This window comes from Hordeum vulgare, chromosome 2H (genome assembly GCF_904849725.1).
Source record: "Hordeum vulgare subsp. vulgare chromosome 2H, MorexV3_pseudomolecules_assembly, whole genome shotgun sequence".
Taxonomy (NCBI): Eukaryota; Viridiplantae; Streptophyta; class Magnoliopsida; order Poales; family Poaceae; genus Hordeum; species Hordeum vulgare.
In genome coordinates, this window is record NC_058519.1 from 597,862,690 (window position 1) to 597,876,000 (window position 13,311).

Here is a 13,311-nt window from a genome sequence, read left to right on the forward strand (position 1 = left end):
AACCTGTGTGGCTTGTGGACGTTGTGTTGGAAAATGGGAACAGACGGCGGAACTGCGGGACAGCTTGGATCGTGGCCTAGCTGTGAGGTTTTGCAGCGTGGTATGAAAACGTGAGGTTCTAGAATCCGGAGCAAATCTTAGCACCAACTTGTTCCCTGTATATAATGTCACTCAAAGAGACAAAAGCTTCCATTATAAGGACCTAGGCAAAGTTTGATATGCTCGCGAAGCATTGAAAAAATCCCAAAGTATTGAAGAACTACTTCGGCTGCTCATAAATGTAAGATGTTTAAAATATTCTAATACAAACTATACATACGTCCTGGAATGAGTACGGACTAAAATAGTTAAAGAAAACACATCAAAACATGTTTAAATACTACATTCGATTATAAAACAATTAAAAAATAGAACAACATCTTAATAGTGAACAGAGGGAGAGTAATTTAACTTGTTGGTATTGAAGAGTAATGCTATCACCACACTTTTCATCCAATCTTCGTACGACACATATAATCAAACCGTTTTGTGCATGCAACCAAGTGCATCAGAGCATTGGATTCTAGACCATTCGTCACCGTACACACACTAGTTTCGGCTACGAAAATGCTATGTGTACGACCCTTCGCCTTCTCGTGTGTGAAGAAATTAACGAACTGTACTATTCGTCGTACATTAGAGCATCTTTAACAACCGCACTCCGACGCACTCGTATGAAATGTTCCAAAAGCTCATTGTGAGGATAGTTTAGATTTTTGTCACGCCCATTCTCGATGATCATGTTATGCATCATCATACAAACGTGCATGATGTACTAAAGAATCTTTTGATCGCAAAATCCAGCCGGTCCTTTCATAATAGCAAGTTGGGCTTGTAAAATCCCAAAAGCTCCCTCCACATCTTTTTGAGCCGCCGTTTGAGCATTGTGAAGATCTAGATTTTTCTTACCTTCTGGTTTTCAACGGCTTCACAAATGTTTGTCATTTTGGGTAGATACCATCCTCAAGACAGTAGTCATAATTGTATGTATTGCCATTTGCTACAAACTCCACCGATGACGGTTCACCATTTGCAATCTTATTTATAAGTGTTGAGCGGTTAACCACGTTGATGTCATTCAAAGATCGAGACTATCCCAAAAAAGCATGCCAAATCCAAGTTTGTTGACGGGCCACCGCTTTAAGGATTGTAGTAAAACTCTTTTTCTCGTCGTGGAATTGCCCATGCCATGCCTTAGGACAATTCTTCCAACTCCGGTGCATGCAATCTGTTGAGCCAAGCATACCTGGGAACCCGCGAGCTTTGTTCATCTCCAATAACCTTGCGATGTATCCAGCATTTGAATCTCAAATACTCTCGGCCAAACACTTGTTCAATTCCGACTGTGAAGCGCTTGAAACACATGATGGCCTGACTCTCATCCATGGCGAGATGGTCATCAACTAGATCACCCAGAATACCGTATGCCAACATACGCAAAGCGGTTGTCACCTTTTGAAAGGTGTTATGTCCGAGTTCTCCAGCGACATTCCTCCTTTGCTGAAAAAATCGATCATGCATCGTCAGTTTATTTTCAAGCCGTGTGTGAGTCGTCGTTGTCCAGCACGCGGGAGCGGGCGCTCGAAATAAACGACGTACGAGTCGTTCCGTCCCGCACACTGAATCAATTATGCCGCGCACGCATTTTGTATGCCTTCATTGTAACATCTGAAGCGGTTGCGCACGTAAAAAAAAAGATGCCTTTTTTCAACACGACGTTTATATAACATGGTTGTTAGAGATGCTCTTAGAATTTTGACCAGTCTGATTTTATCGTACCTGAAGCATCGTTCAGTCTGCTAGGATCAACGTCCCACTAGAAAAAAAAAAAACAGAGTACGATCGACCCTTCGATAAGCACGATAAGGTGCGGGATCATTATCAGCGCACCTAACATCCCGTCAATGGCATGACCGCTCGAGCTGTAGAAATGCAAGTTTGAAAACACAATTGCTGATCTTATCTAGGCTGGAAGGCATCCTAAACGACAGAGACAGGCTTGTCACGGTCGAACGCCACCAAGCCGTTTCTCCATTTCACTTTGATGACTTCTACGGGCAGCAAGCTCGTTCATCCGCCGTAGTCAAGATCCCAAGAAAATCACGTGCTCTAACGGCACCTTATTTTATCCCCTCACATACCCGTGATGATAAACAGAGATTTTTCTCGGCGTGTCAAAGTTAAACCGGCGACTTCTAAAGTTCAGTCTGCGTGAAAAACACTGAACCCGAAGAGACATGGTTAAATTTGGTTGTGGTGGCAAACCCTACTCTTGGCACTGAAGAAAAAGTAGTACCCCTCGTCCTCTTGCAAGTATAAAATTCACACCCGCAAAAAGAAAGTAATACAAAACTTCACGACGATTTTTTTTAACGGGATCGGGCCCTACAAAACCGTCTTTATCGTCATGTGCGCGAGCGAAAGGAGCATTGTCCAGAAGCATTGCACCGCATGACTTCTACGCAATTTCTTCCTCCGATGGCAAGCCTGAGGTCCACTCGCATTCAATACGGATCCATCGTTTTGTCAGGGTTCAGACGGTCGACCTTTTTTCCTTCCGGCAAAGGCAGATCAATTCGGAAACGAGGACAATGAACAATCACGTAGCCTAGCCCGTGCCGAGCAAGCAGGTGCTATTCCAAGTCCTGAAGTTGATCAGTGTGGTGTGGGAGTGAACAAAGGTGCGCGCTGGGGTGCAAGCAGCCGTCAGATAGCAAGGTGACAAGAGAAGTGAATTGCAGATACTCCTATCCTACTGCACGAGAGGGAATAAAGCAAAAGCGGGGGGATTTCCCGACGTGAAATGCAGTTGACAAGAGAAGCGATTCCGCAGAGATTTCGACCGAACAATGATAGAGGAGCATATATAAAAGAACAAGTCCATCGTAGTATGAATAATGAATCCGAGAATATGGGCAGAGGCCAGAGCAACGCAGCGGTTGCACCGCCACTGCAATTCTAGAATAAAGCATGGGAATATGAATATCAATCGCGCCCGCGCATGCATGTCCCCGCCTCACGATCGATCGCGCCAACGCTCTAACTCCAACGGTGGCGGCCTGGAGGGCCGACGACGTCAGCACTGACGTCACCCCCACCTGCACGGGGCTACCCAACAAAAAACGAAAACAAAACAAAACATGATGAGCAAAAGGCGAGGGCAGCGGCAGCCGCTCCGTAAAATACTCCTCCCACTAAACTAAATTATTATTTTTTGGCTAAAAACTATCTGGACCCTCGCTGCCTCTTGTTCTAGATCACTGTAAGTATTGTTATTATTTTGCTGGTGGAAACAGACCCATTCCGTCACGTGAATCCGGGGCGGGAAAGTTCAACGAACCAGGACCGGGAGGGGGCGAGCACGTCTCCACTTATATATAACCCGCGACCCCGGCCCGATCACACCATTCGACTCCACGCAATCGCCTCGTTCACACACAGTGATCAGCTCACCCACAGACCAGACCACCCCGGAACGCAACAGAGCAGAGGATGCTGCTGAACCCGGCATCGGAGGCGCTGGTGCTGGACAGCATCAGGCAGCACCTCATGGAGGACACGGCGGCCGCGGCGCCGGCGCTGGCGGAGGCGAGGAGGCAGAGGCCGGCCTACTGCCGGAGCGCCAGCTTCGGAAGCCTGGTGGCGGACCAGTGGAGCGAGTCGCTCCCGTTCCGCGCCGACGACTCGGACGACATGGTCGTCTACGGCGCCCTCCGCGACGCCTTCTCCTGCGGCTGGCTCCCCGACGGCTCCTTCGCCGCCGTCAAGCCGGAGCCCCTCCCTTCCCCGGAGTCCTGCTACGGCGGTTTCCTCTACCCGGACACGCCTCCGGCCACGTCTGCCGGCGACGGCGAGGGCGACGGCGAGGAGGAGGAGCCCGCGGCGCTCATGGGCGAGGCGGCGGCCGCGGCCGTGGCCAGGGGGAAGCACTACCGCGGGGTGAGGCAGCGGCCGTGGGGCAAGTTCGCGGCGGAGATCCGGGACCCGGCCAAGAACGGCGCGCGCGTGTGGCTCGGCACCTACGACACCGCCGAGGACGCCGCCGTCGCCTACGACCGCGCCGCGTACCGCATGCGCGGCTCCCGCGCGCTCCTCAACTTCCCGCTCCGCATCGGCTCCGAGATCGCCGCCGCCCACGCCGCAGCCGCGGCCGCCGGCGACAAGCGTCCGTCCCCCGAGCCGGCGACCTCTGACTCGTCCTCCTCGTCCGGGTCCCCGAAAAGGAGGAAGAGGGGCGAGGCCGCGGCCGCGTCCATGGCCATGGCGCTGGTGCCGCCGCCCTCCCAGCTGAGCCGGCCGGCCCAGGCGTGGTACCCCCGCCGCGCCGGCCGAGCAGGTGGCCATGGCGCCGCGCGTGCAGCAGCTGGTCAGCTAGGCGACCCCGCTCGCCAGCCTAACGGCGCTCGATCGTAAAAGACAATGTGCAAGTGCATGGATGCGACAGCAACGGGAGCCCGCCTTTCACTGTTGCGCGGTGCAAGGTGGCGATGGCAATGGAGTGCGATGGCGAGCGAGCAGTGCAATCAGGCAAAGCGACCTCAGCGACGGCTCCATTTGGATATCTGGATGGGTCGAGGATGGAAGATAAGCTTGGAGCAACTGCTGGGTGCTGCAATTTGGCCTGGAATGATAGATATTTCCTGCTCTCTCTGTTAGTGCTCGGTGCATGCGACTCGCCCAAGTGGATCAAAGCGGAACCGTGCTAGTATCGGGGTCGGCGTGGTTCCTTCTGAGTCGTAGGGTTATATTTGCGTCACTGTCCGTGTGCGTGTGGTAAAAATTACACCCTTGTGATCGAATTCGAGCATAATGGAAGTTGTGAACCCGTACAAACATCTGTGAGGCCTTGTTTGGTTAGGCAGGGTTTGAAGAGATTTCTCTTTTTTGATTTTTCATGGGGGAGAGCTTCCTCCATATGAATAGATTGATCTAGGTGGGCTGAATCCTAAAATCCCACATAGTTACAATACACACATTCATGAAAAGGGAGGAGGAACAACTAAGGGAAGAGAGCACCAATCCATGCCTCTAAGTGGTGGCGATGAACAGCCGGCAACCGTCCGCGCCACATCAGCATTAACTCCAGCCCAGGCTCGACAACACGGATCGCGTTGCCCAAGGTCTCCGACGAAGATACCTGCCACGCCCATGCCGTCACTCTTCCAAAAGTCTTTCGCAAAGGGGTAGCAAAACATCAAGTGATCCGTGGTTTCTACCACCGTCCGAGAGAGCGAAGAACCGGCGTCCGCCGCCACCAAAATGCACTTCCAGGCCATGACGTCTTGGGTACGCGTCGCTGCACCAAGAGCCCCAGATCATGTCCGCATAGCCCGCCTCCTCGCTGCCAAACCACATCAACATGTATGTCATGCTTGAAGACAGAGTCCCCCGAGGACCGGAGACATGACGAAGAAGCCGTTCGTCAAGGCCACTTCGGCCCAGAAGACTGTCACACAGGGTGGAGACCATCGCGAGCTCACACTCACCCAGAGTGGCCCAGAAGACCGTCACAGAGGGTGGAGACCATCGCGAGCTCACACTCACCCACCCGAGTGAGCCGAAGAACAACCGAGGCCGCGATCCCACGCGATCGGACCTGCCACACCGTAGCCTTCAGGTTGGCGGCATGTGAGAACAAGGCGTGGAAGGCCGCAACGAGAGACCTGGACGAAAGCGAGGAGTCCGGCCAGAAGGAGTAGGTCTGCCCGTCACCGACCACCACCGAGGGGAGCTCCCCATAGAGAGGCACCAACCCCCCCCCCCCCCCCCCCCCCCCCAAGCGACCGTAGGTGCTCCCCAGCCGCCCGGGCGCCTCGGGCAAGAAGCGAGGGGCAACCCAGGCGGCCGACCGAGACTGAGGCATCGCATGGAGGCGGTGGACCATCTTCAGAAGTAGGCAATTTGTTCTGCCTGGCGAGGTCTCGGACCCCAAACCAGCCCCCAACCTTAGACCGTCACACCCTCTCCCATGCAACTAGGCATTGTGCCCCACAGGCGGGTTCTGCCACGTTCCAGAGAAAGGAGCGGCGAAGGCCGTCAAGCTCGTGCAGGACGGCTGGGGGAGCAGCAGCGCGCCATGGCATATGTGGGGAGAGCGTTGAGAACAACGTTGATGAGGCCGAGGCGCCCAGCCGACGATAGAAGGCGCGCGACCCAGCCAATGAAGGTCGTCAAGCTCGCGGTCCAGGATCGTGCGAAGCCGGGCAGCCCCAACGACACACGCCTTCATGACGATCAACGTGTCGTCAACGTATTGAAGCACCACTGTCGGTGCATTATCCAGGCACAGAACGATGTCATGCCTTGATCATCTCTTGAGGGAGATCCGCGACAATCAGGAATAGGTAAGGGGTTTGAAAAGATTTGACGGGGGTTGAATAGGATTAAATCCCTTGCAAATCAAAATCCTCCTCGAACCTCTCCAATTCCTTTCAATCCTGTGATGAGGAATTAACCGTACATGGCCTAAGAAGGATTCCAGGGAGTGAATTCTTACTACTCCTACTAGTGCTTTGATGATCAATGTATGGGCGTCACGATCGGAGTACTAGCTTAACGGAAACACAAGTCGAGCAGCAATGGCAAGGCAGAAAGAAGCGGCCCTCGAAAACCCCCAAAAAAGACACGAGGCTCCCCAGGTGGAGCGGCAACATGAGCTAATCAATCAATCTCCCATAATTCGAGGGGCAAAAGTTAGCCCGTTGGGGCAAGTGGGCGGGGCGCGAAGGTGTCGCCTTCGGCTTTTGCAACTACGCCGGAGACGATCGAGAGGTGAGAACGAAGGAGAAGCAAAATCCTCGTCGACCTTCAACTGACGACGTCCAACATATAGAAAATGAAATAAAAAATCTTGAGCCCGTGCTTATCCGTGACGTACTTGTAAAATCAGCGATGGTCACCGTCTGACGACGGTGCACTGCAGAGTTGCCCTGCTTCCAGGCAAAATATCCAGTACTAGTGTAGGTCAGGTGTGGTTTTCTGCAAAAGAATATGTCAAAAAAATCAAAGTAGTGTGTGCTGATTGAACTGATTGGAAATATCGAGCAGTGTGTATGTGCTGATTGAACTGATTACAAAGATCCAGTGGAGTACTCCTACTGGAGTGCTGCCGTGTTGCTTCACAGCTGGCTTGGGGAAGGGGGGCTACAGAACACCAGACAGTTCGATGGAGGATCATTCATCGGTGACGCATGTCTGGGTGGAAAGGGGGCTAAATGCTTTCCTGCAATCCGTTCGTAGCGCCTGATTTGATGAATCCAGCGCATGCGCTTATGATTATCTCGTCAGTAGAGGATGATGATAATGGTGGTGTGCAGCCAGTGCAGAAGAAGAGAACACGACAAATGGTCGATGAATGATCCATCACCAGATAAGATCATGAGAGTACGTTGATGTGCTGGACTTGATGAATAAGTTTACTTTTTTTCTTTTCCCTCTTTTTCGCGAATGTGTTGATGAATCTGGTAGGCTTTGGCGTCGCGCACTGGATACTGGGGCTCGGGAATATTCATGGCATCCACTTTCTGATCGGCTGAGGCGAGGCGAAACTAAAAATAAGCCTTTTTCTTAGGAAAAAGGTACAAAAAAAAGTGACGAAAAATAAATGCCTTTTTTTTGTGACGAAAAAACAAATTAATGCGCGATTGTCTGTAGTTGGACGCCTTTCTGATGGGCTGTGACAAAAGGTGATTCCCATTCTTTATTTTCTTGGACATTCCTTTTGAGATGTTATTTGCACCGTCCTTTTGGTTCGCATGCGAAGGACGCACGGGGGCGGCCTTATTTCTGGCCTTCAGCAACTCCGGCTTCTGACTCGCCGGAGGGGAGCGAGATGGGCCGGCCCATGCGCGCGGCAGGCCTCGGCCTCTTTTCTTGTTTTCTATTTTCATTTTACTTTTTTTTGTAATTTTTATACTTTAAATTATATATATGTAACACTGTATAAAATACATTTGAAAAATGTTGAATAAGTATTTTAAAAATGAAGATATTTATTAGAAATGAAGATATTTTATTATAAATATTAGAAATGAAGATATTTATTAGAAATGAAAAATGTTGAATAAGTATTTGAAAAATGTTGAATGTGCATACTAAAACTGTTGATCATTTATTAGAAATGAAGATATTTTATTATATACATATATATAATCTTAATTAATCATTTTGAAAAACAAAATATTGAGTAATTATATAAAAAATGTTAATAAAGCATTTGGGAAATGTTGAATGTGTACAAAATAATGTTGACCATGTATTAACATGATGAACGGATTTGACCACTTATATAAAAATGTTAATCAAGCATTTGAAAAAATAAACAAGAATTTAAAAACATTGAATATGAATAGAAAATTGACCATGTATTTAAAAAATGATTTTTTTTATCATGTATATAAAAAATCAATCAAGCATTTAAAAAATGTTAGTCAAGCGTTTGAAAAATGTTGGATGTGTTAATAAAAATTATTGATTGTTGTCACAGGATTTTTACCTTGTGTGGTGTTGTCGCGGGCCTCTCCTGGCATGCCTTTTACACGGCCTAACCATCGCTTGAGCCCCGCTGAGAAAACGGAGAGTATCCTTCCATAACTTTTGCCTCTTGCGCTGGATCTGCGCCGATTCACGTGGCAGATCGCCGGCACGCCGACTCCGCCTGCTGATTGATTGCTGCCCCGCTAATCCGCTATGGTAAAACCTACTCTATCCCACTTCGATCTTTCTTGCTCTCCCTAGCGAGATCGCCGGCCGGTAGTTGGCTGCTGCCATCGCCGATGCACAGGAAGCGTCCGTCGGCCATGCGTGCGCGCGGCAGCAAGCGCCCTCGACGCACAGCTGACGCCGCCGCCGCCGCCTCTGATGCCTCCGGGTGGGCCTCTCTTCCCGCAGATTTAGTTGGTCTGGTCGGGTGGAGGGTGCTGGCCGGCGACATCCGTGACTACGTCCGGCTCCGCGCAGTTTGCCCCGACTCGCGATCAAGCTCCGACTGCCCTCGCGGCCGCGGCGTAGTCGACCCGCGGTTCTACCCGAGCAGGTGGATGATGCTGCCCGAAGGCCACGGCCTGTATCCTGGCCACGGCAAGCTTCGCGGGTACGTCCGCTTCTTCAACCTCTCCACCGGCGTCATCGTCCGCTGCCTGCTCCCGCTTTTCAAGAATCACTGCATCCTCGACTCGGTCGACGGCCTCCGCCTCCTGCAACGGGACGAAGACACGGCCATCCGTCTCCTCCACCCCTTCACCGGCGACATTGTGGACCTCCCGCCGCTCGCGACCCTCCTACGCCTTCCCGGTGCCAACTTGACCCTCGTCGAAATGGCCCGGCCGTATTTGAGAAGCATCGGTGCCACCTCCGTTAGTGTTTGGGCAGATGAGATGGGGTCATCACTGTCATGATTGTACTAATTTATAAGATATCCGTGTTAGCCTTTGCTACCACGGCATGTTACAAGCTGGAGTCTGCCACCAATTGGGAGGCTGATATCATCCCAAGGCAAGCTATACATGATGGACAGTCCCACATTTCACACTGGTGTTCATGGGGACATCCAGATTTTCCAGATCAGCCCGCCCGAGCACGAGGGGATGGGATCAGGTTCGTCTCTGATGCCATCAAAGAAGTTGATTGCCACATGCCCGGATGGCAAAATGCCTGCCCCTATGCACCTGGCACAATGTGACTCAGAGATCCTGGTGATTGGGTATAGGGACGGATTCATGATGCACCCCTTGGTTTACAGACTGTCCGACCTTATCCTTGACAGGATCGTCCCGGTAACTAGTATCCAAGGCAATGTTCTATTCATTGATGAGAGGATTCTTACTGTGAGCTGTAGTGCCTTGCCGAACCTTGTTGGTGACTCCATTGTAGCCATTCATCCCGTCAAATTATATTTGGCAGAATGCCGCCCCAATACTGATACATGGTTACAGGCAGCGGATGGATGCATCGCAAGATGTAATTTATCGAGGCCTTACAGCCTCATTTATCATATCTTCACTTGTTGCCACCGTGCTTCTTGGTGAGCTAGTTATCCTCCCTAATTTGTTGTTCAATAATCAGGGTCTTTTGTGTTACTTGGCGAGCTAATTATTTTACCAAATATGCCTACAGGAACAAAGGTACAATTCTTTATCAGTTTAAGAAACAGAATAATTGGAAAGTGAAGAGAAAGTGGCGACAGGGGGTAAGTCTCACCAGCAATACCTTTATTCTAGTGCACGCATTCCTTGCTCTTTCCACTTCTGCTGATGATCCAGAGTAAAAGGCGCTGGCGATCTGAGAACTTGTCTTGCGGGTGCACTTAAGTCCCACTACTTGTAAACCGAAAAAACCCGTCACGGAACTTGTGTTGCGGGCTTATCTAGGTCACAACCGTCATTTGGACCGGCCGGCTGCCTGGTTTTCTCCGTTCGAGGTCACGCGAGGCGCATGTGTGGGGTTATTTGTGCACAAAAGACCCTGCTTCCTGTGCTAATCAGTTGGGGACGTCCCTGCCTGCCTTCGTTAACATGTTTCCCGATGTGGGAGGCAACTGGCGGCGGTGCTGCGGGTGCGTCGAGCCGCCCTCGTCGCCTTCCTCGTCGGCATGCCCCGGTACCGGATCTTCACCGTGCAGGGCAGCAGCGCGCTCCTCGAAATCTTCCGGGTGTACGTTGCTGCGATCAGGAACAGGAACCTGCAGCTCCCTGAGAACCCTGGCGAGCAATACGAGATCAGCAGAAGCAAAGCTGCACCTGAGGTGGAGTTCGTGTCCCACAGGGACATGCCATTCAGGTTACGTTCATATTCATTTCCTTCTGCTGGTGTGTGTGGTGTCTACATGCAAATGCGACGATGTTTACTGAACAAGTGTATATGCTCAGGTTCCAGGACAGGGCGGCGATTGTTCAGGCACCGACGGCGGAGACGCCGAGCCCGTGGCAGCAGTGCCGGGTGAAGCACGTGGAGCACGCCAAGACCGTGCTGGCCATGGTGCCAATCTTCTGCAGCGCCATCATCATGGGCACCTGCCTGGCCCAGTTCCAGACCTTCTCCATCCAGCAGGGCTCCACCATGAACACGTGGGTCGGGAGCTTCCAGATGCAGCCGGCGACGCTGCCCATCTTGGCCGTGCCCATCTACGAGCGCCTCTTCGTGCCCTTCGCCCGCGGCGTCACGGGCCACCCCAACGGCATCCCCTACCTGCAGCGCATCGGCGTCGGCCTCGTGCTCTCAATCGTCTCCATGTGCATCGTCGCCGTCGTGGAGATGTACCGCAAGAAGGTGGCCGTCCGTAACGGCATGCTGGACGCGATCCACATGGTGCGCCCGCTGCCCATGTCCGTCTTCTGGTTGGCCCCGCAGTACGGCGTGTTCGGCATCGCCGACATGTTCACCTACATCGGCCTGCTCGAGTTCTTCTACTCGCAGGCGCTGCCTGCGCACAAGTCCATGTCGTCGGCGTTCCTCTGGGCCTGCATGTACCGGGGCGTGCCGACGAGGAAGGCGATGAGGGTGAGGCCAGTCGCAGCTCGACGCACCCGCAGCGCCGCCGCCAGTCGCCTCCCACATCGGGAAACAGGTCAACGAAGGCAGGCAGGGACGTCCCGAACTGATTAGCATAGGAAGCAGGGTCTTTTATGCAAAAATAACCCCACACGTGCGCCTCGCGTGACCTCGAGCGGAGAAAACCGGGCAGAAGACCGGTCCAACTGGTGGTTGTGACCTAGATAAGCCCGAAACGCAAGTTCTGTGACCGGTTTTTTTGGTTTACAAGTAGTGGGACTTAAGTGCACCCGCAACACAAGTTCTCAGACCGCGAGCGCCTTTTACTCGATGATCCACTACCCAGCCTTAATACAGCAACTTGTATAAAACCATCCACAATCCAAGATCAAAGGGCCGGCCTTTTTCTTGACCTTTCATTATCATCAAATTTTGCGTGACATATTGCCAAATATAAAAATATTTCTAAATCAGACTTAATTCTTATACTACATACTTTTCTTGGCATGCTGAAAGCGATTACGTTATGGTTATAAGTTACGTCCATTATTTCGTCAACTTATGCTCCACAATCAACCTTTGTGATGTACTCATGCAACAACTTCGGTCTTCGCAAGTTTGGAATTGTTTTTATAGACAAACAATGCAAAAAAGCAGTATCATTTCTCAAGAAATTTCTTATTTTGTCTCTTCACAGCTGTAAAATGCACTTGACCTTGAATATTTGTTCATCAACTCCAGATCTTGTACCAAAAATAGTAGTATTTACACCAAAGCAAACTAAATGATTTCTTTGTTTTACATCTCGACGCATTGTTTTTGGCGCATGTGTAGAAGCTCATAAATTCTCTGTCTCGATAATACTTCCTTTTGCATGTTTTCTTCTTCCTTTGCATTTAAATCAGATTGGTTTGGATTTTTACATGTTCTCTTTTTGCTAGGCATAAATGATTACGAACCACATACGTGGTGGTTGGCTTTCCTCTACATCGCTGCTACCAAGGAGGAGAGGAGAGGGGGCTTATTTGTTTGCTTGCTTTGTGGTAGCGACAGACAAATCGTAATATTTTGCATTACGTTCTTGTTGCTTTGGCATGGATGTCATCTTAAGAATTACTATATGATGCTGCAAATGTTGCTCCAGGAACCTTTTTAAAAAAAACCAGTGTTGCTAAGAAACACCTAAAACTAATAGGAAGCAAAAGTAAGCTTAAAAACAAAACAAATACAAATGGTATGAAAATTAACTGCAGTTAAAAGAATGTCATTTCTAACAAACATATGAAGGGTGAACCACATAGGTATGCTGCAATCGCCAACACATACTACCAATACAAAATCTAATGCAAAAAAAAAAAAAAAACTTATGACTAACATGCTTGAATTGATGTTTCCGACTTGCTTATGTGGCATGGTTGCATGTCTAAAAAATAGATAGTGAGTTGTAGCCATTTAGAAATAGATGACTTGAATGCATGACTTGTTTATGTGACATGGTTGCATGTCCAGAAAAAATATGAGTTATAACTATTTAGAAATAAAAGATTAGGAAGTATTGAATTGCTCAACGGGCTTTGCGGACAACAACAAAGCATGGACACCACACGATGGAAATTAGCATCTTCAAACAACTAAGGCTCCGTTTGGAAGCTAAGTTTTTGAAAAACCTAAGCATTTCAACACTATAGTTTTTTATACCGATGACAACTAAAGTATTACTTAGGCAGTGCCATGTTTGGCAATCAAAGTATACAATGTTGTATTTACTAACCGCATGAGAGAACT

At 50.0% G+C, this 13,311-nt stretch overlaps 1 protein-coding gene and 1 pseudogene across 2 annotated transcripts; both read left to right on the plus strand.

The window, feature by feature from the left end:
- Positions 1 to 3,216: 3,216 nt before the first annotated feature.
- Positions 3,217 to 4,868, plus strand: LOC123427582 (annotated as a pseudogene). Its single transcript, XR_006622408.1, has one exon. The product of XR_006622408.1 is annotated as an ethylene-responsive transcription factor 2-like (transcript).
- Positions 4,869 to 8,813: 3,945 nt separating this feature from the next.
- On the plus strand, positions 8,814 to 11,640 carry LOC123428702. The gene is made up of 5 exons (XM_045112882.1): positions 8,814 to 9,431; positions 9,465 to 10,060; positions 10,153 to 10,299; positions 10,570 to 10,815; positions 10,905 to 11,640. Exons 1-5 carry the CDS (start codon positions 8,814 to 8,816, stop codon positions 11,638 to 11,640), a joined length of 2,343 nt encoding a protein of 780 aa, XP_044968817.1.
- Positions 11,641 to 13,311: the final 1,671 nt, after the last annotated feature.

Coding starts and splice junctions, on each gene's coding strand:
- LOC123428702 (XM_045112882.1), top strand. CDS start 8,814: ATGCACAGGAAGCGTCCGTCGGCCATGCGTGCGCGCGGCAGCAAGCGC. Junction 9,432..9,464: donor AGATGGGGTCATCACTGTCA/TGATTGTACTAA, acceptor TATCCGTGTTAG/CCTTTGCTACCACGGCATGT. Junction 10,816..10,904: donor CACAGGGACATGCCATTCAG/GTTACGTTCATA, acceptor GTATATGCTCAG/GTTCCAGGACAGGGCGGCGA.